We start from the raw sequence: 24,097 nt of genomic DNA on the forward strand, positions 1-24,097 counted from the left end.
TTCCTGGAGAGAGGCCTAAAGCCCTAGGGAACTTTGGTCACTAACACCCTTGCTGGGTGTTTAAGAATCTGCTTCTAATCAGCAATGGGGGGGTGTAAGGTTTTCTGTGACCACTTCAAGACCAAAGGGCTTGATATGGTAAAACTGTCTGATATTTGTTGAAAGTAGAAGGAAGGCAAGGTAGAAGATTTCTTGGCAGCTTGACTATAAGTGGGTTAGACAGTCCAAGGCTGACCCCACATTAATAGAACTGTCTCTGAATGCTGGATGGTGGTCTAGGTGCTGTAAAAACACCCAAGAAATGAGAGTAGACCTTCACTCCTCTGTTTGAAATGACTTTTCAGCCCATTTGCTGAATAGGAGAAAGCATCCTATGTGATATTCTATAGATTGGATGTACTTTTTTATGGTATTTGACATGAGGAAAATGAGACTGATACGAAAATAAATCCAGGTGGACAAGTCAAAATGTTTAAAATGAGAAGAAGCCATTTTAAGTTGGGGTGATTATTGTGTTGGGGGACCCTTGGGAAGGATGGCGGCTCCAGGGAGGAAGAGGTGCAGGCTGATAAGTTAAATAAACAGTGGGCCTGGATTCATTTTATCCTTATCCGCAACACATCCCATTGATTTCCAGGCGGTCCCCGAGGGCTATAGGGGGCAGGGAAAGGGTGACCTAGGACAGATTGATTCGGTAGAATTTTCAGACAGAAGCGATGTTGGCCCCATCAAACCTTGGGCTGTCTTTCACAGGCTCGGGCCTCAGAACATACTCCATGTGGTGGGCAACAGGGAAAACATTTCTATAAAAGCATCCTCGCACCCTCCCACTGCCTGTTTGCAATGTTGTGTATCACAAAAGCAGCTGTGAGCTGCGGTTAAGACTGGAGTTTACTTGCCTCCCTTTGTTGCCCCTAACTGGCCAGGTCTGCTCAGCCCTGAACACTTGCTGGTTAAGAGAGCTCTCTCCACATCATCGGGGTGTGTAACGCTTGCCCAAGTCACTCAGGAACCTGGGAGAACCAGCTTTTGGGGGCAATGGCTCTTAAGTTTTCTGGCAGACAAAAGCCTTCTCGACATTTGATTTCACTGGGAATTCATCCTTGTATCCTGATTCTACCATTAATATAAGCTGTGCAGTCTCAAGAAAGGCATCTCTTTAGGAAAAGTAGGACTTGTGATCGTAAGGAAACTGAATGAGAGGTTTATTTCTTCTAGAGAGAGTTTCATGTGTCTTAACTTAAAAGAAAGATATCTTCAGAAGGCTCCATATCCATCCCCTCGGGCAGTCACTGCAAAAGTGGGGTAGACCTCATACGTTGTATATGCTGCTAAATCCTGTCCGAGGGTCACCGCTTGTTTGAGCTGGGCTGTGGACACGGGTGCTGTTGCACTGGGGACAGCATATCCTGGAGGAGAGGCAGAGAAAACTTCATCAAAAGCCATTCACATTTGCTCCCTCTTGCTTTATTGTCTTCTCTTAGGAAGATGAAAAGTTAACCTCGCTTAAAGCCAAAGGTTAATATGCACATTAAAAAAAAATGAACTCAGGGGACCTAATATCTAGACTCATTGATTAGGGCACAGCGTGCCTCAAAGTGAGGTCAGCCGCATGTGCCAGAACGACTTCATGCTTAGAAAACTGGAAACACTGGGGAGACAGTCCAAGAAATGGAAACTTAACAGGATGCCGAGGTAATTAAAGTTTGAGATTTAGAACTTTTTCAGAGGCTCTCAGAGCTTATAAGGGAGGGGAGGTGACTGATGGGTTGGCAGGGCTGAGGGGTGGGGCTCTGCAGGTCTGCTTCTGTACCCATGCCCCCCACCTAAATGAAATGTTAAAAACCATTGCTTTTACCGAAGACATATAGGGAGTGGGTAGACCAGTAGGAAAAATTTGGAAAGTTTTATTACATTTCTACATAGCGCCATAAAAGCAAATACCTGGCCTGTTTACATTTAGACCTAACCATGAAGGGCAAAGACCTCTTGCTTCACCACCAAGCTGTCCGGTGTATTCGGATGATGCTCGTCCTCACCTTCAGAAGCCCAGGGCTTTGCATGGTACGGAGACCATCATGTGCGGTCACATTAGTATCATGTCTGGCTGATTGACATTCACTTTTAGAGAAAAGGGCATAACCGCTATCGTACAAAAGCAATGTTTCCCTGTTAATGTTTTAGATCAAAATTAAGCTATTTCTGAGATGATCCAAAAAAGTGTAAAGATGACAAGAAAAAGGGGAAAATTTTACTTAAGCAACAAACAGGGACCTGATTTAAAAAACAACAACAACAAAACAGTCCATTTGGTTTATGTGCTGTGGCAGTCATCTCAAACCCAGACACACTGATTTCTTTCTGGTGGCTTCTCAGGAAGCGGACGCAGGAAGCTGGCTGGACTATTTTTTAAAAAATTAAATCCACTCCTTGGCTTGGGCACTTTGGCCAGTAATGCTGACTAATGCACTACTGAAGTTTGGCATGTTTTCCAAGGATGTGAGAAATGTGTTACCAATTATGATTTTGGAAATAGTATTTCTAAATAAGTGAGTAAGAAATACACATGCGTGAGAGTGTGTGCATATGTGCGTGTGTCATATAGATTTTATCCTTGGGGATTTTGAATTTTCTTTTTCAATTTGGCTACTTTTTTTTTTAAATTTTATTTTATTATGTTATGTTAATCACCATACACTACATCATTAGTTTTTGATGTAGTGTTCCATGATTCATTGTTTGCATATAACACCCAGTGCTCCATGCAGAACGTGCCCTCTTTAATACCCATCACCAGGCTAACCCATCCTCCCACCCCCCTCCCCTCTAGAACCCTCAGTTTGTTTCTGAGAGTCCATGGTCTCTCATGGTTTGTCTCCCCCTCCGATTTCCCCCCCTTCATTCTTCCCCTCCTGCTATCTTCTTCTTCTTCTCTCTCTTTTTTTTTTAACAGTGTATTATTTGTTTCAGAGGTACTTTCTTAAGTGCAAGAGTATTTGGATTTTAAACAGATTCTTCCCTTGGAGTCTATTATCCTTTGCTTGACTCCACAGCAAAGTTATAAGAGAGGCTCTCAAACTCTTAGGCATTCCCAAGACAACTCCCATGCCCTAAATATTTTTTACTTCTTGCAGGAGCAAACAGAAGGGAGGAAAATGTCAAACATTCTGAGGTGAAAACGAATCCTTTCCAATGTGCAAGCAAACTGTAACATTCTGACAGGGGCTCATTTATTTTTATAGTACATTAGTTAGCTCTCTTTGGGGTGCAGCTTTCCGTGAGACAGGGGCTCACCTTTCTCCAAGAACTGAGAAACCCAGGCACAGGTCCCCAGTAGACAGACATGTCAACACCCCATTCTGTGGAAAGCGAGCCCAGGGTTGGTGGCCCCAGCACAGCCCAGGGGACCTGCCCTCTGGTGGCGGCAGCTGGGGCCGTGGTAACCTCGCAGGGGCGCACGACCCATCCTCCCCACGTTCTACAGAACAAAGCTGGAATTGAGGTCGTGTTCGTGTGTGAAGCGTGGTTAGCTGCCAGGATGGAAAACATATTTGCCGTTTTTGGGAAACAACAGAAAACGAGAGTGAGCCCAGGTGTTATGGATGGGAGGAATACAGCAGTTCTCACGCCTGAACGTGACCAGTGCATGACTGAATGGATTGATAGAAACGCCTTGTGTCTGGGTCCAGTCAGATCTCTGGACTGGTCTTAAGGGAGGTACGTTGACACAATGACACATCGGAGTGACCAATGTCTTCAAAAGAAATGAACTTTGCTTGCTAAAAAAGAATGGGGTTATTCAGAATAACTGTTAAGGAAAGATTTCCAAAACAAATTTCTTGCCTGGTCACTTTTAATCTCTAGAGGGTTCATTTTTTTAAATTATTAGCTTTTTTTGTAGGTACATAACAAATGGGGAAAAGTCTTTTAAATGGGACCGTGAAGGCGATCTGCAGATAGGCTTTATTCTGAGCAAACCATGTATGCTCCAGTCCCAAATTATAGAACACATAAACGAGAGCTGATTATCTTAAATATTGAACGGTTCCCCCTCTCTCTCTCTGTCTCTCTCACACACAGAGTTTTTGATTTAAAGCAACTTAAGAAAAATGTGACCTACACATTTCTTTCAGAAAGCAAAGCAATAAAAGTCAAGTGTAGTCGAAGATTGGGGTTGTGCAGGGAGTCCAAGGATTCCTTAAAAGCCATTGACCTTGGCCAAATTCCTTAATCATTCCTGTCCTTGGTTCCTTCAACTGGAGCCTTATGCTACAACCTACCTCTTGCGGCATCATGAACACTGCTGGCATAATATAAAGCACGCTGAGCATTTAGGGGAACACCTGGCACGCAGATAAACAACTATTAATAGGTAGTTCCAAACTTTCTTACCTAAAAAGTAAAAACCCCACCCAACCTGACGCAGAGACTGGCTCTTTCAAGGTCATGCAGCTGCTGAAGCCAAGCTGAGACTAGACACCACTTCCGCTCCTCGGGGAACCTTGATGGTTCACGCATCTTCCCAGTGTTTTTGGTCACAGATGGTGTAAATTGGATTTATTGTGGGTGGACTTTAAAAACACTCGCAGAGTTCGTGGTACCAAGGGGGTGTTTCTCAAACACCCGGGGCAGGTGCCATTTCTGGTGCCATTTTCCCTACCTGGGAAGGCAGTGGCGGCAGTTGCCGTGGTGGGAGCATCGGCCCCGTCGGTGGGAATGCCCAGCGTCTGCAGGGTGTACTCGGCTGCGTAGGTCTTTGCTTCATCCACGTAGGCACTTAGCTTCGGAGGCGTGAAGGGGTGGCTGCAAGGCATATTCAGTCATTACATTTGAGGAGCCGAGATGGGAGAAAACCCAAGTCGCTGTTCGTGGGCTGAGATGAGCAGATGATGGAATTTTATGTGTGTGGTCTTCGTTCTCTTTGCATTGAAGACTCCTACAGGCATATGCACATAGGGATGTTTGTGACCTGGCCCAGGACAGCGGTGGTTGATAGGACATGCCTGGAGCACACCTGTAACTCATCACACGGCTTCTCTGAGGTACAGGTGAGACAGGATGGTTCCTAAAATATGTAGAAATGCAGGCTTGAGGTGGTGATACCCACCAATAGAGAGGATCTTTGATCCAAAATATAAGTGACTGGGCATGGTGTTGTCACATACAAAATGGCAATTTCATATGGTTCAACCTAAATACTACACAGATAAAATAATGGGCTATAGATCTGATTCCTGTTCCATTTTATGTCTGTAGTTTTTTATTGGTTGATTATACTACACCATCTTCATTGTCTGTGTGAAATTCGGGGCCTCTGAGATGCCAGTCTCCCACTTGGCATGTACATCCCAACTACACATCTCAACGTTTGCGTTTAATGAAAAATGAGCAAGTAGTAGATGTAAGTTTCTCTTATTTGGATAGTGATAAAATATTGATTTTACAAGAGACTTGATTTACAAGAGACTCTTATTCTAAAAAGCTTAAAAGATTAGGAATTTGGAGATGTTACCCACATTGCAGGATTCTGGCTGGCCAGGGCAGGAATGGTTATTTTGTATAAGAATAGTTGTCTTTGATCTTGTCCAATGGCTGAGTGCAGCTGATACACTGGTTGTCCCCAGTTGTTTTTCTGACAAATTTCTTCTAGTATCTACAGGAGTAAAAAAAAAAAAAATAAGTGATTTCTGTTTCAAATGTCACATTTGCATTATTTCTCCAGCTTTCAGGATTTAAAACTCTAATCTTCAGTGCTTAAGCTAATGTAAGAAAATATAAAATGCCATATGGTTTAATGACTCATAAAATTTAAGATGAACTCAACTTGAACTCCATTTAAAATGTTATTATCGACTAATTCATAAAAATCATTTTCACACCATTTATTCGAATATGTTTTTAGTTTAGTCCATTAGCTGTAACTTTTTTACCAGTAGTTTAATTTTATGATTTGTTTGATATATTTATTCCATTAAAAAACTGGACTTTTCAGCACTGTGTGGCTGGACTCCCTCATGACTACCGTCAATCCTTCTGTTTATAATGGTTTAGAGAAAATAACCTAAGAATATATTCTTAACTTCATGTCGTTTGTCATAGGGTTTTAACTTCACATTTTCATAAAAAATCGAGTTAAACAGTTTAATGGTTACTAGTTACTGATGAGCATTAATAGATGGATGTTGACAGCTGTAGTGTCTTTGTTTGGCAAAATACCACTCCTGGCTGTTTTTACAAAGATCTGAGTTTCAGAATCTCCCTGCATGCTTTTTTCTGCCTTTATCACTACTCCAAACTGAATCTTGTCTAAAAGCACCCAATTTTTTTTTTCATCCCAAAGCCATTTTCAGTGGCCCACCTGCCCCGATGCTCCCATGAGTCAGCAGATTCAGGAAACCGTGCAAAACAGGGTCTAAGTCTGAAAAGAACAAGACTTGGGGACAGAACAGTGCCCTGGGCTGACTCCATGGAGCTTCTTATCTCATTGGTTCTGACACGAATCCAGCTGCAATTGCAGGGCCTTTTCCAGTGTATTAAGTCTGTGGATTGCTCCTATTTCTTCTACTGACTTTGCTTGTTACTGCTCTTGGCTGTGTAGCATCTCTTGTCGTCTACAAAGCATTCCCGAAGGTTCCTGGGCACCAGTAGACTCCTATAGCTGGCAGACATTCTCATTGTGCAAACACAAGCTCCAAGAGTGCGGACTCTAACTCCAGACTCTGCTGGGCACGCCTTGTTTCCCTGCTCTTGTCGGATGCCCACGACCCCACCATGGGGCTGTTAAGGCTCCATCTACATTGGTTTGGGTTGGCATAGCCTTCAATTTCTAAGCCGACCTTGTAGAGATTCAGAGACTAAATAAAGAACTTTCATTAGTTTGGAGAGGTAGTTCCTTATATATCTCTATAAACCACGACCAATTTCTAACCTGGGTTTAATATAAGAAGCAGAGATTATTCATCACACTGTGGCAGCTCTTAGAACTATTATATGGAATTTATAATGATTATTATTTTTTATTTTCTTTAAAGATTTCTAAGTATTCCAGGTCCTTAATGAGGTTCCTTATTTTGGATTTTAACCCAAGATTGACTGGATGACAAGCTTTTGTGTTTTCTGAGCAAAGCTTTACGATGACACTTAGTAGAATTTGCAATAATGGCCTGTTGATGTGTCCGTATCCTCTCACTGGATTGCCATATGATTTTTGATGGCAAGGACTGCATTATATTCCCTTTTCCATGCCCAGCACCTGACACAGTACTAGGTGTATGGTGGATGCCCAATAAATGGCTTTTGAACAAACAAATGAATGCTGTGTACCACTCTGCTAGGCATCCTTATTTTTAATTGCCTGGGTAGGGTTAGCAGAAACCTTAGATGAGCTAATTGGTATGTATAAGACAGCCATTGATCCTACAAAAATAATACTCACGATGAGCTTTTAGAAATCATAAGGCTACTTCCATACATTTGGGGCTTATACCTTTGGACCTGGAGTAGGGATGTTTCCTCAAGGGTCCACAAACTATATCTCTGAACAACTGGGTATGGCTTCTTCAGCCAGTGTCTCTACAGAAAGCCTGGCATGCACTGCACACCCACAGGGAATAGGCTCAGGGTTCACATAGATCCTGTTTTGTTTTATTTTTACCCCTGTTATTCACTTTCCATCCTGGAACAGCTTTTATAACTTCTAATTTTCCAATAATAAAAACCACAGCCTCATGCAGAAATATGGAAACTTGGAGCTGTGGAATGAAAGCATTAAAATTTCACCATCATGCCCTTCCCCAAGCATAATCATCGTGGGAGACCTAATTGGATATGATAGATGGCATCTTATCATTAATACAAGTCCATGATATCACCATGGATGGTATGGTGTTTTCTCTCATACCCAGTGTTTCCAATAAAAGATGTCCTAAGTGGCCTATTCATTCCCAGCTCCTACACAGTAGGCGTTTATTTTGAGTCTTTGCTTCCTTTTATTTTCATGTAAGGTATCGGTTGATAATTCTTAATGGCTTTCAGGATCTTTGCATTCCAGTTCAGATCATTTAGGAAATATAAGAAAGCCTGTGATGGAACAGTGGCCCTCAGCAGTTAGCATTCTCTCACAGTAACTTATGTTGATTGGCCACTTTACCTATTTAACAAAACAAAACAATAGCCCAAGTAGGGATCAAGTCAGGTCATTTGATGAAAGGCAAATGTTGATGGTCTTTGGCCTAACTTAAGGAAACTATCTCTGGAATAACATTACCTACCTGGGGAGCAAGTTTAATTCCTTGGGGTTTTAAAGTGACAGGATTCATTGGGGTGAGCTCCATCCCAGGTAAAAGGTCATAGAGTTTGTCTTCTCTCTTGTCTCCCTTGACCTGGTATCCACGACCCAGGCCTGTATAGGCCAAATAGCCACGGCCGGCCAGTCCTCTCACTCCCGCGGCCCCTACAGGTACATTCATGTAAATTTCTAGGAACGTAAGAAGGCATTAAACTGAATCAAACCACCAGAAGATCACCCTGAATCTTACTGTAATGGAAAAGTTAGCCCAAGTCACATTGATCATTGCCCTCAAGATGCATAGAAAACTCTAGGATTCTAATGTAATGAAACTCAATATAACATAGGGTTTACCGTAAGTGTCTTGTTTATTTTTTTTGTCCTTTTTTTTTTTTTTTTACTATCTGTGAAAGAAAGCCATACTCTCAAAGCTATTGATAAGTACATGAGCAACTTTAAAACTTCGACATAGAGAAAAAATTTGCAATTTCTATCTTCAGTTAACCTTTTGTTGACATTTCTCTATAGACTAATAAACGTTGGGAAGGTATTTAAACATCCCAGCATGGTATGACCACATGTATTAAAATAAGTCTTGCATTCTTATCATTGATCGGTAAATCAGAAATGGATTTTAGCTTCCCCAATAATCCCATCCCCAAGGATCAGTTGGGAAACGTTTGAACATTTAGAAAACATGTTTATAGGTTCACTATTTTCTGTTTTATGTTCAGACAATGTTAGGCTTAAATTTCCATTGAGTTTCATTAATAGATTCCTATTGATTTTTTGTTTTGCCATGTTGCTACTTTGATTTCCTATTGGTGGTGTAAAGTGATAAAAAAAATTAAATTGATTACCCTTCATCCATGAATATCATTCATTGATTCCTTTCTTGCTATAAGGTATTTTTTCCCTTGGAGTGGAGCTTGTTTTTTTTCCTACATTACAACTGGTTGACAATTTATATTTAATGTATAAGTTATTTAATAATATGATTTCAGATTATAAATGCACAATACTTTAATGACATAATTTGTCATAGATTATCCTGGAGGAAAACCTGATGATTTCTTTTGCATTATAATTTTGGGTAGAGTGATTTTATTATGATTATGGAAATTTTAAGGCTGTTGAAGACTAGAACTTCTAGGATGGTCAATTCAGTTTTCCTGAAAAATAGCAAAACACAGTAAGATAATTGTTTTCACAGTAACCTGGACATGTCCCTTTGCTTCTAAGTAAAACCCAGGGACAGAGTTAAATACAGTTGGTTGCCGAATTGCCCAGAATGGTGTCATATTTGGAAAAATAGAACTGGGATTCTTTTGGCATTAATTCTATCCTAGCAGTACTATTTTGAAGGATTCCATTAGGCAGAGACAAACTAGTTTAATAGAAATTTAAAAATGCTTTCCTTATTGTCTGTGTTGCTTGAACTGAGCCCAGAGAACTGTGTGAACATTTGGAATTCTTGTAGGATTACATAGGAAAGATTTATTGTATGGTAGTCAGTCTTTCTTCTATTTGGACTTTACTATTTAGTTCTCCATATCCTGGAGAAATAAGTTGATTTCCTCAATAGTGGGGCTTCTTAGAAGACACAGCACATATTTCTAGGGGGAGGTCAGATGAAAGTATCTCATATATCTGTTAGAATATGTATGATAATTTGTGATTTATGTATGAATATGATGCCACTGAGATACCATTAAATACATATGTGCCTTGACTTGTTTTTTGCCATTTGAGATAACTGGTTTCCATTGGACCATCCTGCTTTCACTTGGGTTTTCTTTCATTCTTTTTTTTTTTTAAGTTTATTTATTTGACAGAGAGAAACACAGCAAGAGAGGGAACACAAGCAGGGGAAGTGGGAGAGGGAGAAGCAGGCTTCCAGCTGAGCAGGGAGCCTGATGCGGGGCTTGATCCCAGGACCCTAGGATCATGACCTGAGCTGAAGGCAGACGCTTAACAACTGAGCCACCCAGGCACCCCTCACTTGGGTTTTCTAATGAGTCACATATGACTGCAATATGGTGGTCCAATGATAAGGGAGAAGCTAACTACTTAGTCTGCACAAGTTTTATGGGCCCAGGCAAAGATCAAATGTATGCATTAGACTCATTTGTGCTATATTCTGACCAAATTTTTTCAATAACCAGTTGTAATGTGAAAAAAGATTTTTATGGAAGGACAACTATTGATATAACAATACTTGATTTTTCATAAACGATTTTTCCAGTCCTTTTCTCCCAGTGGGTCCATCCCATTTGTCTAAGGCTATTGCAATACAAATCATTTGAAATTGTAGAGTTATTCTAGAGCAAGAGCTGATGAGCGTTACCTCTAACAGACGGGGCTCGGATAATGGCCCTGTTGCCAAGATGTCCTTTGGTGGCTGGGAAATGAAGGCTGGGGATTGCTGTATAGGCTTGAGGAGCATAGAAGACAGGAGCTCCAAGGTAGGTTGTGGTGGGATCATAAACATGGCCCAAAGAGTAGGTGTACTCTCCTTGCAGCATGGTGCCCCTTCCACCCGTGCCTCGGGTGTACCTAACGTAACTGTCTTTGTCCACTGGTTTGGCTAGGGTCACTTCAATGGGGGAACCATCCAGCACCTGTCACAGAGAGCAAAGAAGAAGCAACATAAGAAGATATGAAGACAACCAAGTGTGGTTGAGCCCTGGGCTCTTGAGTGTTAGTCGATTTGCTGTTTTGCTCACAGACTGTCTCACTTATATGTATCTTGCCTCTTCATGAGTTCATGTTTGTGTGTCAGTTGAGTTTTCCTGAGTGGTTTTGTTGGAAAATTGCATATAATATGCAACGGGTTTGACAGGAACAAACTGGCCACTGGCCACTGACATACTGGTTATAAATTATGTGATGCAGTCACTGTGACAGAGAATTATGTGATACTTTTATGTGATAATATGTTTTAAGTTACATATTATATAATTCTAAGACCTTTTAGGTTACTAATGGGTGGAATATAATGTCTACATCTTAGCGCAGCAAAATGAAGGTGGAAGGACACCAATAAGGAAATCTTATCGATTGTTAACACTGTGGCATGGGTAGCCTCGTCAGGTCTTTCTGGCCCCCAGCCAGCTAAATGGTTTACTCCTTAGAGCAGCCACATGATGGGTAAGTTTTCATTGAAGGAGAAGAGAGGCTTAAAAGTGGGGCCCTATTTAAGGAAAAGAATCAAGGAGGCTACTGTGTTGTAGAGGCTACTGTGTTGCTCCCCATAGGTACCTGTGAAGCAGCTTTTTGACCTGCTAAAGAGCTGGGAACTGGCAGGGATAGCAGGGGCAGTACTGAGATTTCTCAAGTCATGCACTTCTTAAAATTTGTCCTCAAGAATTATTGGAGAGGCTTTTCTCTGATGCAAGTTTTGGACAGTTTGCGAACAGATCCAGATGTTGAAGAAAAAGGCTGTGTGTAGAGCTACACGCGTGACTCACTTTTCCGTATTGCTTGCGCACGCACGAGACAAAGATGGCTCTCAATGAACGCTTGATGGATTGAGGTATTTCTTATCGATGGGACAAGGTGTTGTGAGGAAGTGTTTGTAGCTTCTTCTGCGTAAGACTATTATAAGCTTCTATTTTTATAAAGAAAAGAAGTAATATGAAGCATTCCCTCAAGAATTCCCTTTCACGGCAGCTCGCCATTTTGTGAGTGCTTCAGTGGTTCTGAGATCACTGAAGTCTGCTGGACAAAGTTGTGCTTCCTGGTTGTCACTTGTTCCTAGTTTCATATATCTGCCCTACTTTTTAAGAGCGGGAGCCTGTATCCAACATGTTAGCTGGAATACACCGAAAGAGAGAATCCTGGTCATATTCAACTATCTCACACTGGTGTTGATGTAATTAGAAGAAACAGACCTGAGTATCCAAAGGAATGGGGTGGTCTTACATATAAGATTCTTTATCTTCAGTCCTGTCTTGAGGAAAGTGAGAGACCCAAATAGGTCTCTGCTTCTAGGCCCTTCCATATCAGGAGACATTTTTAATGGAATGATTCTTTACTGCAAAGTCAGATTTCACATTGTAATAGATTTTGTGCTGCATTCAACTGCCCCTGTAATAGTGGTTTAAACTCAGTATTGTATTTTAGTTATTTGGTCTAGATGCTTCAAGAGCTAGGATGATATCTTATTAATCGGTATATTCCCAAGCCCAGCAAAATTCCTTGCACATCACAGATATTCACAAGTATTTCTAGAATAGATGAACAATCAAATGTAAAGCTCAGGTCATCACCTTTCCCTCTAAATAGGTTTCCTTTCCTGGCTTCTCTGACTGTCTCCAGTCTCCCATATTGAAAACTAATGACTCTTGCTCACTCCAACATCCAACCATTTCCTGGGTGTTTTGAATTCATCCCCCATAGCCCTGTGTGGAGCTTTATCCTACTTTCTATTCCTGCCCTTTCTCAAGCCCTATTTCTTCCTGTTTCTTCCTGACTGTAGTAGCTTTTGAAATAGTACCAATGACATGTCTCTTCCTACTCCATAAAATTGCAACTCTTAGTACATTCATTTCTCTAAATTGTATGTGATCATTACTCCATTACACAAAAAGCTTCAGTCTCACCTTGTCTAATAAGTTAACTATTAATATGCATATGTACACTCAAAGCTTGCATAGTTCCTAGGCAAACTTACTTTTGATTTTCCCATACAACATTATAGTTAAATATAATATTTGGTATATATTTTAATATATTGAATATATATTTAACCTTATATCACATTGCTATAAAATTTCTAGCTGTTAAAATTGGGAAAAATTTGAATATTTTTCCATTGTGATTATTTCAATGTAATTATTTAGCACTTAATTTATGACTGACTGTCCCTTCTCTGCAATCATCATGTATCCTCAGGAATGTTTTCAGATTGAGAAACTAACCTACAAATTGTTCCCAAGGTAATAACAGTTTTATCATACTAAATGTAATCACAAATGAAGATCAAATCATGTTTTGCTTGATGGACATGTATTTAAGTTTGCATTCAATTTTTGCTTTACAGTTTTCTTTTTGTGTTTTGGAGTCAGTATGTTTTTTCCTCCAGAGCCCAAACGTGTGTGTGGGCCCCGGATTGGCCCCTAAGCCCAGCCACCTGTGACTGAAGGACCTGCTCAGGGAGATGCTCCCTTGGCCCCTGGCTGTGTCCTTTGGCCAAAGATCCCTACTTCTCCCAAGAAGACCTGCTCTACACAGTCCTTTCTCCGTTAGGTTTCTGGTTACTTCTCCGGCCCTCCCATCGCCTTGACTCTGGTAGCACTGCGAGCCTTGGTTCCTCCACTTGATTCCCCTTCCCTACACTCACGCTTCTGTACTTAGTCCCTTTGCCATCTGTCTGCTGTTAGCACTAACTGTGCAAAGCCTGATGGGAGACGCAGCCCTACATGCGTGATGTTCTAACCGAATCGGTCTACTTTCACTGTTTCTCAGTCACTTCCTGCTCTTTCCAAATTCCATGCCTCAGACTGTCTCTCTGTTTCTGTGGTTTTTTCCTTTGAGAATTCTGCCCAATTTTTATGGCTTCTCATGGATACCATCTTCTCGTCTCCATGATGATTTTCTGATTCTGATTCGCTCCTCCTTCCTTTGGACTTTCTCACCTCGCTCTCTATTTATATAGATAGAGAGATAGATCTCTATCTATCCATAAATTTAATGAAACTGAACTTATTTGGCTAAACTATGAAAGATGTTTGTGTACTCGTCTTATTCCTCCATAGACTTCTAGCTTGTTGGCAAGTTTCTTTGTTTTTTTGTGTCCCAGACATTGTTTAACAAGGTAAGTGGTCTATAGACGGGTTTTAATGTTTATTGCATTGATAAGTAAATATGATCTTGGTCTCTATGTACAAGTCAGGAGAAAGGATTTTAGAAGCTCATTTTTCCCCAGACCGCACTCTTGGCAAGGGGAAGAGATACAGAGCCTTCCAGAGTAGGGAGAGCAAACTCTGAGGGCAGAATGACAACAGAATTGACTGGTTTTCTGGTCCTCAGTCTCCAACATACTGCACTAGTGAGGTGATAATCTCTTGAAGTAATGAGAGAAAACAGGGCCTGAGAAAAACACCTTGAAATAATGTACTCCAATCCCCCACTTTGTAAGGAAATTGAGGGTTGGTGACTTGTTCAAATCACCCAAAATTAGAGAGAGAGCCAGATACGTGAGTGCATCTCCACTGTGTTTCTTTCACTTCTCTTCTGTTCATCTTCATGGACCCAGGCAGTCTTGTCAGAGGTGGAGAAAGCCTGAGTGACACAGACTCGCGGGATCATTCTTCTGAATAAAATTTCCACACCACACTTTGGTGAAACCTGTGTGTGTGTGTGTGTGTGTGTGTGTGTGTGTATTGTCCTACCTTACCTTCCCATTTAAAGCTTTCATAGCCTCCACTGCATCTTCTCGATTACTGAAGTGCACAAAAGCATAGTCTCGAATCTTCTTTACCCTCTCCACAGCACCTGGAAACGGAAAGTAGCCCCATTAGCAAACCTGAGAGAGCGCTGAGAATGATTTTATTTATTTGTTTTTTTTTTTTTTTTTTTTGGAGACTCATTACTCAGGTAAAGATCTCATTGAGAATATTCGCTACGTCCAGGTTTAGAATTCTACACGTTCAACAGAAGCTTTTGTTTGTAATTTTTTTTTATATCCCCTGTATTCTGCCTTATTGTCAGTTATGGATTTGTGTTTTCCACTTCCTAGATTATAAGATCTTTAAGGATAGAAGCAGTATCTTATTTTGTCTGGCATACAGTGTAAAAGATAGTAACTTATACTCGGTGAAATATTCATTGAATTGATTTGAACTTAACTATTGGTCATCCTATAAATCTATACTTAGGCAATTGCCTTTTACAATTTTATGGCTTTTCCCCCAGAAAAGTGTTTTATCTCTTGATTTATGGAATACAACTTTAGAGTTAGGAGAGACTTCAGCAATGATTTACTTTAAGTTTTTTAAAAAATTCATTTCACCTTCATGTATGTATTTTTAACTTAAAGATTAGGAATCTAGGGTTCTGACAAGGGAAGTGAGATTCATAAGAGTTGACACAGCTAGGAACTAGAATGCAGAATCTCTTAACTGCTTATCTGATATTCTTTTGATTAAAAAAAAAGTAGTTTCTGAAAGAACATCGGAAAACCAAGATAGTTCCTTACCATGCTGTTCATAATATCTACATGTTGGAAATAATGTGGATATCCACTAATTCTACCTTTAGGAATGTCTTTTAAAGAAGCACTCCTATATGCAAAAGGATCATGCATAAAGACATTAACTCTACCACTGTTGAAATAGCAAAAATGAAATCACTTAAAGTCCATTTTCATGAGATTGATTAGACCTAGTACATTCGTATCAAATAAAATGAGAACAAATAGACCTATGTATACTTACGTGGAAAGATTTAAGACCTATTGTTAAATTTAAAAGGTTGTAAAATAGTAAGTATAATACTGTAACATTTATGTTTTTAAAATTCCAACCCAAATATATACACACATAAATAGGAATACACACACAGAAAGAGAACTGTTAAAATAGAGGTAACTTTAGGAATGGGGAGAAAAATTGGAGAGAATAAAGGGAAATTTCATTATTTTAATTTATATGCTTCGGTATTCTGCAAACATTTGCAATGCTGATTGGTATTATTTGTGTAATAAAAAAATAACAAATCAACCTAACCCATTTTCATATTGAGGAGCTGCTGCATATGTTGGTGGTAACTTATATATAAAAAAAAAGTTTTACCAAAATGGTTGAACTTTACATTTTATTATTAAAATGTTGCTAGAAAATATTGTTGATGACTCAACCTTAAAAAGAAGTTATTCCTGGAGGGAAGGTGAAATGGACACTTGTGCAACTTGTTAGCAGTTAACAGTTTAACATGCCAATTGTCCTCCTTCAGTGACACTGACTCGGGTGTATCTCGAGAGACTGGGTTTCTTCTCTTATCCTAATCACCAGACATAACCTATGATGGGACCCTTCCCCAGGGAGGACCAGAAGAGCAGATGAGTGTTCTCCATTGTCCTCTCCCTATCAAGGTTCAGTTATCTATCCTCTTAGATTCAAGGTTACAAAGGCAATCACATGGTTCAACGGCTCTAAGTTGTCTTTTGGAATAATGGTAGGGCTGTAACGTAGGGATCATTTAAAACCATTGTGGCACCCCTCTCGTCCCTCAGCATTCAACCCTTGACTTCTTATGGCAGTGGCTGTCCAGAACCCAATTGTCTGGCAAGGCTGAGGAAATACATAAAGGTATTTGAGACCACAAAGCAGGGGACATGGAATTAACTGACCTTCCAGCACGGTCTCTTTAGTCTTTCAGTGTCAGGTAGTGTAACTATCAAAACCTAACCTTATGGCTTGTCCTGGTCATTGAGAAGTGAAAGGGGGGGGGGGAATGAGGGTCTCTATCATTCCAGTCTTGGCTCCATTCATTCTTCAGTGCTGCCCTTCATCGAGGCTCCTCTCGACCCTTAGCCCCCTGAGAACAGGATCTGTTTCAGGGGCGTCCTGGTATTAGCATCACCCAGGTCCTACCTAGTACCGTGTGCACAGAGGCCTCTCTACAAATATACATGGAATGAGCAAATATTACCAGTCAATTCACACTCTAGCAAAGGTGGCATTTCGGAAGCTAATGGATCTAAATGCCCCCAAATTCTGCTCGCAGATAATGAAACCGGCTTGCATTTTTAAGCAACACTCTTCAGCTGCACCTGACTTTGGAAATCTTAATGTATGAAGATTTAGCCTCATGAAACAAGTTAGAAAGTGAGAGTTTGGTTTTCTCCACAATCGTATTCACCACATGGCTTATGATAATATGCCCCTTCTTGAGTCTATAAGAATTTGTTTACCCATGGTTGTTTGGCAGAGGGTAGAAGCGATAAAATATCAGTGGTCGTCATCAGCAGTGATGCAAAAGACTCCGAAGTCATAATACAGGGAATTGGAAAAATACTACTGTGTTCATGGTCAACTTGTCAGCAGTGCGTCAATTAGCAGCAGGGAAACACACCTGTTATCTGAAGGGAAGATGATCAGAGGGCCACAGTTCTCCAAGTGTGGTCCTCAGACCAGCAGCATCAGCTTCCCCCCGGAACTTAGGAGAAATGCCGACGCCTGGACCCACCCCAGACCTGCTGATTCAGAAATGCCCCGGGGGAGGGGCCCGCAATCTGTTTTATGCCCTCTAGGTGATTCGGATGTGAAACTGTTTTAGGGAAATCAGATTTTGTAGAATGACTATAATTGGAATTTCAGCAGATAGCCTTAGGCTACACTGGGGATGAACCTGTTTTCAGCCCCAGTTTCTGTTCTGATTGTCACTTATTTCTCTGAATGGCAGTAGAGTATTTTCAGGTTAATCAGGGTTAAAATAATAGGGTCAAATATTTGCTGGGAATATTCGGGCTCCTCTGAGGGATCCAAACTTTCAATAGGGTTTTTAAAGGGGTATTTTCCTGTTTCTCTCTGAAAATTTTCCTAGATCAGTATAAACACACCCTTTCCACTGGAAAATAAACTGGTTAGCTCTGATTTTTTTCTTCCTAATACAGCAGGTGTCTGCTAGTTCTCCACCCTCTATAGTTCATATTCTTTGGTGGAGTGCCGAGAAGGTGCCACACGTCAGTATAGAGCTCTGAGTTGTGCCACCAGAGGGAGAGAGGAGAGAAGGAGAGAGGGAGAGAGCCTGCATTTATTATTTTCATTATAACCAGGAGGACACAAGCACATGTCTCCCTTTAACGCGATAAGCTGATGACCAGTGACCAGGAAAGGAAGCAGTCTTGGAGGTCTCATTCCAGACTTTTCCAAAAAGCAAAAACAAAGCAAAACAAAACAGGAATGTTTTAATTAGATAAAAGGAAGAAATATATTGTGCAACTGTCATCATCGTGCATTTCTAGAACCTCTTCGTGAACCCAAACTGAAACCCTGTATCTATTAAATAATCATTTCTGAGTTCTTTCTCCCCTGTCCCTGGGCAGCTACCATTCTGCAGCCCGTCTCTAGGACCGTGCCTATTTCAGGAACCTCGGATAACTGGCGCCATACAGCGTGTGTCCAAGGTGTATCCATGTCGTATGTTTCAAAAATTCCCTGCAGTTTAGGTGTGAGTGCTGGTCCCCACTGCACACACATTCCATGTTTTATTGCTCCAACCCCTCCCGCGTGGTTTTCACATCTTGGGTGATATAGATAATACCGCTGTGAGCACGGTATGTAAGTATCTGTTCAAGCCCCTGCTTTTATTCATTTTGTGCGTATGCCCTCAAGTGGAATTGTCAGATTATATGGTGATTATCTGTTCTTTAGGACCCCACGTGTAGTTCCCCCAGTGATGGCATTATTTTGTGTTTCCATCGACAGGGCACATGGTTCTCATTCCTCCAGCTTCTCCCAACATCTGTGTCATCTTCTTTGATGATCACTACTACTACTATTGCTATCTTGGCAAGTGGAAAACGGTTTGGGGTTGCATTTCCTGGGTGAATAGCGAGTGATGTTGAACATCTTTTAATGTGCGTGTTGACCATGTGTCTATGATAATTGCACAGTATTGTTCATTGGACAAATATACATTTGAAGTTTTACTTAATTTTTGGTTGACGTATTGTTTGCAGATGTTTTCTCTCATTCTGTGCGTTGCTTTTTCAGTGTTGAAAGTGTCCTCTGATGCAGTTTTTAATTTGGATGTAGTTCAGTTAATCTATTTTTTCTTTGTTGCCTGTACTTTTAATACCATTTGAGAGTGTACTGCCAAATCCAATGTCATGAAGCTTTACCCTATATATTCCTCTAGTGTTTTTTTTTTTTTAAATAATATTAGCTTTTTTTGCTAGTCTTTGATCCATTTTGAGTTAACTTTGCCTATTATATAAATTCAGACCAACTTTATTATTTGCATGTGGACATGCCATTCTCTCAATACAGTTTATTGAAAAGACTAAAAAAAAAAAAAAGGAAGTATCAAATAAAAATAAGAAGGTAGGAAGTCAACACAGAGTGGGAGGCAGCAGAGTAGCATCTAAACATGCACATATCATTCCTCTGCCCACAAAAGCATCAACTTTCATATCTCAGCTCACACATCACTTCTCCTAAACATGAGTCTTTTCTGTGCCCCAAGGATAGGCTGTCAGGGCTGTTATTCTTCTGGAGCATCTTTTTTTGGGGGGGGGGAGGGACAAAGGAAGAGGGTGGGAGAGAATCCCAAGCAGACTCCCTGCTGAACATGGAGCCTGATGTGGGGCTCGATCTCCCGACCCTGAGATCATGACCTGAGCAAAAATCAAGAGTCGGACACTTAACTGGCTGAGCCACCCTGGGTGTGGGGGAGGCTCTTCTGGAACATCTTAAACTCCTTCCACACACACAGCACACCTGTTCGCTCCTCCCACAGTGCCTGGCACATAGGAGCTACTAGAGTAATGATAATTGAATGAAGGAGTGAGTGAGTGGAATGAGGATGGGGCATGGAGGTCACAGAGTGGCTAAGAACATGGTCTTAGCCAGACCTGGATTCAAATCTGGGATTTGCCACTTGCTAGTTGTATGACCCTGAGCAAGCAACGTAACTGCTGAGTTTTGGTTTTCTCACCTTTATAATAGCAGAAGTGACACAGTAACCTGCATCCTAGGGTCGTGGTGCTCAGTAGGTGACTCATGCTGTGAAAGTGGAAAGATGCTACCACAGTGATAAACTTAGGCCAGAGTGTGTTCCAGAACATGCTAATTCCACAAGATGGCTGGTCAAAAAATGAGACCCATGGTCCAAAAATTTGGGAAAGGAGCCATCCTACATTTCCTTTTGGAGACTTTCAAAGCATATTAGAAGTTCAAGGACTCTGATAAGTCCTGCAATAAAACAGAATCTGTTTAATTGCCCTGAATCTGGTGTTTATAGATTTATTTGACCATGGACCCCTTTTATCAGTAGCATCTACTAACAGTCCACAGAATTAATGTTCTGCAGAACTGGCTTTGGGAAATGCTCACTTGGACATTGTTTCTTGAAATGCTTTACCTGTCTCACTATTGTAGTTCCTATAGGAGAAAAAAGGGACGAGGGATGAATCTCATGGTATAAAACTGATACTGCAAAGTAGTGACAAGATGAGCAGCAATAATTATCCCCCTCCACCTCCCTCTGTTCTTTTCCCTTCCTTTTCACCCAAATGAGTTTCCTAGAATTAATTCTCACCTCCCTATTTATGTACCTGAAGTCGTAATCATATTCCATTCGACCAGTGGTTCTCAACTGGGGGCAAATTTGCCCTCCAGGGAAATGTTTGGAAACATTTTTGGTTATTATGTCTTGGGAGTTGTTACTGACATCTAGAGGGTAGAGGCATGGGATGCTGTTAAGATTCTTATAATGCCCAGGACAGACCCCTCACGACCAAGAATTATCTGGCCTAAAATGTTAAGAGCACTGAGGCTGAGAAACCCTGCCTTAGATATAGTTCTGGTCATGCATTCATCAACACAGTTAATATTTATTGAGCATCTACTATGACCCAGGCCCAGAGACAGGGGCTGAGGAGATGATAGAAGCCAGAAGACCTTTATGGGATTTATAGTCTAGTGAAGGAAATGTGCATTAATTAAGTAATCACACAGATAATTGTAGAGTTACAATGTCGGTAAACATTTTAGGACCATGTGTCCCTTTTTCTCTAATCCCAGGGCTGGAATATGGTTTTTGTAGTCCACATGCAATTATAGGAATGCTAAATGAAAGCTATTCTGTTTAAAGTCACGGGAAGTCATCTCAAGCACAAGTGTTTTTAAAGTACTCCTCGAAAACTTAATCTTCTCTAGTGTGTCTTACCTGGTTTAATATTGTTGAATTCTTTCTCAATCATCTCTTCCGAGGTAGACAGCATCAGGTTTCTCACGTACAGAATTTTCACCGAAGACATCGTGTCCTCGTCCACCTCCACTTCGGGCTCCGCCCAGTCTACTGCGATAGGATGTCCCCATAACTGAATCCTTCCTGTTCAGAAGGATCACAAGTATGATTAGTTACACAGAAATCAGGACAATATCATCTTGGTTCGCTCAGATGGCCTTTTAAATGCAACCGATGCTTTTGAGCATATCTTGATGGAGCCTGAAAACCGATATTACAAGAGGTGATGATTGATTTTAAGAAAACTTCCAATTAAATGGCAGAACTAGCCAGAAGGGAGTTCTGTGTGACAGACGGCTTATTGTAATAATTGAGCATAAAGGGAACTAGGATGTGGTTTGAAATGGAACAGAAATGAGGCAGCAATGGGCAGGTTTGGGTCTTGGGCCAGCTCTCGCAGGGTGTGGGAAGGTAGTTGTTGAAAGGGAGGTGGCAGAAGGGGAGAAAGGAGAAAACATGGATTTAGGGCTCTGACCTAGAGTCTGACTTCATGAAGCATTAAAAAGGTCATTAGGAAGTATGTCTGCTCTTATTGGGAGCTGCATGACCAGTTGCCACCACTGAGCTAAAAACTGATGTGTGGGCAAGAGTGAGCAGGGCTCAGGGACCCCTAGTTTGTTCTCTGTACTCTGCACTTGGTCGGGGCTCTCATCTGCTGTGTTCCCTCCCAGTTTCCTGACAGCACATGGACAACTTGGGAATCTGCACAAAAATATTTTATTGCATTCAAGAAGACAGAGCAATGGAAGGGTCTGTGATGAGAAACTGAATTCTTTTTGAAGGGGTAGTCGTTACCCATGACTACATCTATTCTTGTATTTCTGAAGTTGCAATTTATTGAGCATCTTGCCCTATATACTGTGTTTTCCGTTCGCTACCTCAGTTCCTGCTCACAGTCACTCCATGGGGAAGGAAGTAGGGTGGGGTGGTCAACTCAATTTCTAAATTTGATTGGAAATCTTGTGTGTTTTTTATTAGTTGTTTTGGAAGAGCTTTAAGAAATACCCAACCTGAGTCCCACTCATTGGTGTGCTGGACCCAATTCCTTTCCACTTGCTATACTAGACAGTTACATTTTCAGTTTTATAAATCAGTTGAGGCCATCTTGGTAGCTTGGAATCAGCCACAGTGGTACCATTCATTCCACGGGGATCTGCAATGTTACAAGTCAGGGCTTGGATTTTCCCCGGGAGTTGTCTATGAAAGATTGACCAGCTCATTCCTGACCCCAGGACTCTCCTTCCTGAATTTGATAGGAGTGGTCCAGGCCTCAGGATTCTTGAAAGCACCTCAGTTAATTCAGCCAAAATTGAGAACCCTGTTCTAGCCCATTAGACTTTGCCATCCTGGCCTGGGACCACAGGAAGCCGTCGGCCGGCCTGGAGGTCTGCAGAAGGCTGCAGTGGGCAGAATTGGAGGAGGTATGGTTAGCAGTGATCTCCCCAAACATTCCCGTGAACATCAGGGCTGCTGAGGGATTTGGGAACATGGGCTTTGAAGCCAGTCAAGTTCAAACATCAGCTCACGATCCTGGCTAGGAAGCCATCTTTCTAAACATCAATTTCCTCATCTATAAAATTGGGATAATAGAAGTATTACCTAGTGTTGTTGTGGAAATAAAGATGATGCATGTGAGGGACTTAGTCACTTTCTAGTGATGCATCTCCCCTTCACTGTTTTGGGGTTTTTTGTCTCTTGTGTGTATAGTTTCTTTGGAGTACTCTTTGGGTGCAATAGATGTTTTTGTTGTTGTTTTGTTTTAAAAGGATTTCCTTTGGAAGAGAGCAATGCCCATTGTCCATGCTTCATAAATGTTCCCATTTACTCCTCCATATGTTCTTACTGACCTCCCCAGCAGGTGACAGCCAGTATCCTGAGCCGATGGAGTTAGCTGTGGATCACAACATTGGCCACACAACAAAATCATCTGGAAAACTTAAAACACCAGGGCCCTACTCTGCACCTCAGGGAAGTAGATTCAGCTGATCTGAGTTGATTTGGTTTCTGGTATTGTTTAAAAACCTCCTCAGGTTATTCAGATCTGCAGCCCACGATGGACAGCCACTGACTTAGATCGAGGGTTCTCAAACTTGGGTCTTGGTAGCATAGCATCCTGGGAACTCGTTACAAATGCAAATGAGCAGGCGCCACACCAGATCAACTGAGTCAGGAACTCTGGGGGTGGGCCCCGCCCTCTGCACTTTCACGAGCCCTCCAGGTGATCTCCGCGCTGGTTGATGGTGGAACCACTGCAAGAATTTTCCTCAGAGCGTCCTCATGATGCTCTGCTAGCCTCGGGGTTGGACGCCAAGACTGTGTTGCACACACACACCTCTGCAAGGATACAGTGTCGGGAGAGAGCTGCCACTGTCTGCAGGGGAGGTAGGTGGCTGGGGGAGCAACACGTCACATTAGACAACAGTTTTCTCTCTGTCTCCAAGTCTGGATCAGTTAAGAAGGAGGAGCTGCTTGTGGCTCTTGCTTATCATGTTTGCTAAAGATCGCCTTCTTTCAAACTAGACTCTCCAGACGATTGCCAGTGACCCAAATCCTCTGTTGTTGTTGAATCGACAGTGAGGTAATAGGTAGGGTGTCCAAGTGGGTAGCCGACTTGCTCACGAGGTACAACAGCAATGAACAGTCGGCTCTGGTCTGCTCATTCATGGTCCGTCTGCTGAGGACGCCCTCAGACTCACACGCAGCTGAAGAAACTCAGCTCAGCTGGGGCCTTGAATGCTATGGGTCAGCAGAGGAGGGGAGGGTGCAGGTCATTCTAGTGGGAGATACAGCTTTCGGGATAAAGGAGACAATGATCAGCATGGCATTGCCTAA

At 41.6% G+C, this 24,097-nt stretch overlaps 1 protein-coding gene across 1 annotated transcript in view; it reads right to left on the bottom strand.

Moving 5' to 3' along the window:
- Nucleotides 1–890: 890 nt before the first annotated feature.
- The window catches only part of A1CF (APOBEC1 complementation factor), a 73,171-nt gene continuing 49,964 nt past the window's right edge, over nt 891–24,097 (bottom strand). Inside the window, exons 6-12 of the mRNA XM_032430335.1 lie at nt 21,185–21,349; nt 14,688–14,785; nt 10,635–10,908; nt 8,271–8,476; nt 5,517–5,653; nt 4,661–4,803; nt 891–1,409 (exon numbers count right to left, since the gene is read on the bottom strand). Coding sequence (XP_032286226.1) covers nt 1,258–1,409; nt 4,661–4,803; nt 5,517–5,653; nt 8,271–8,476; nt 10,635–10,908; nt 14,688–14,785; nt 21,185–21,349 — 1,175 coding nt within the window. The 3' untranslated portion in view covers nt 891–1,257. The remainder of the gene's footprint in view (nt 1,410–4,660; nt 4,804–5,516; nt 5,654–8,270; nt 8,477–10,634; nt 10,909–14,687; nt 14,786–21,184; nt 21,350–24,097) is intronic.

This window comes from Phoca vitulina, unplaced genomic scaffold, assembly GCF_004348235.1.
Source record: "Phoca vitulina isolate PV1807 unplaced genomic scaffold, GSC_HSeal_1.0 scaffold43, whole genome shotgun sequence".
Classification (NCBI taxonomy): domain Eukaryota; kingdom Metazoa; phylum Chordata; class Mammalia; order Carnivora; family Phocidae; genus Phoca; species Phoca vitulina.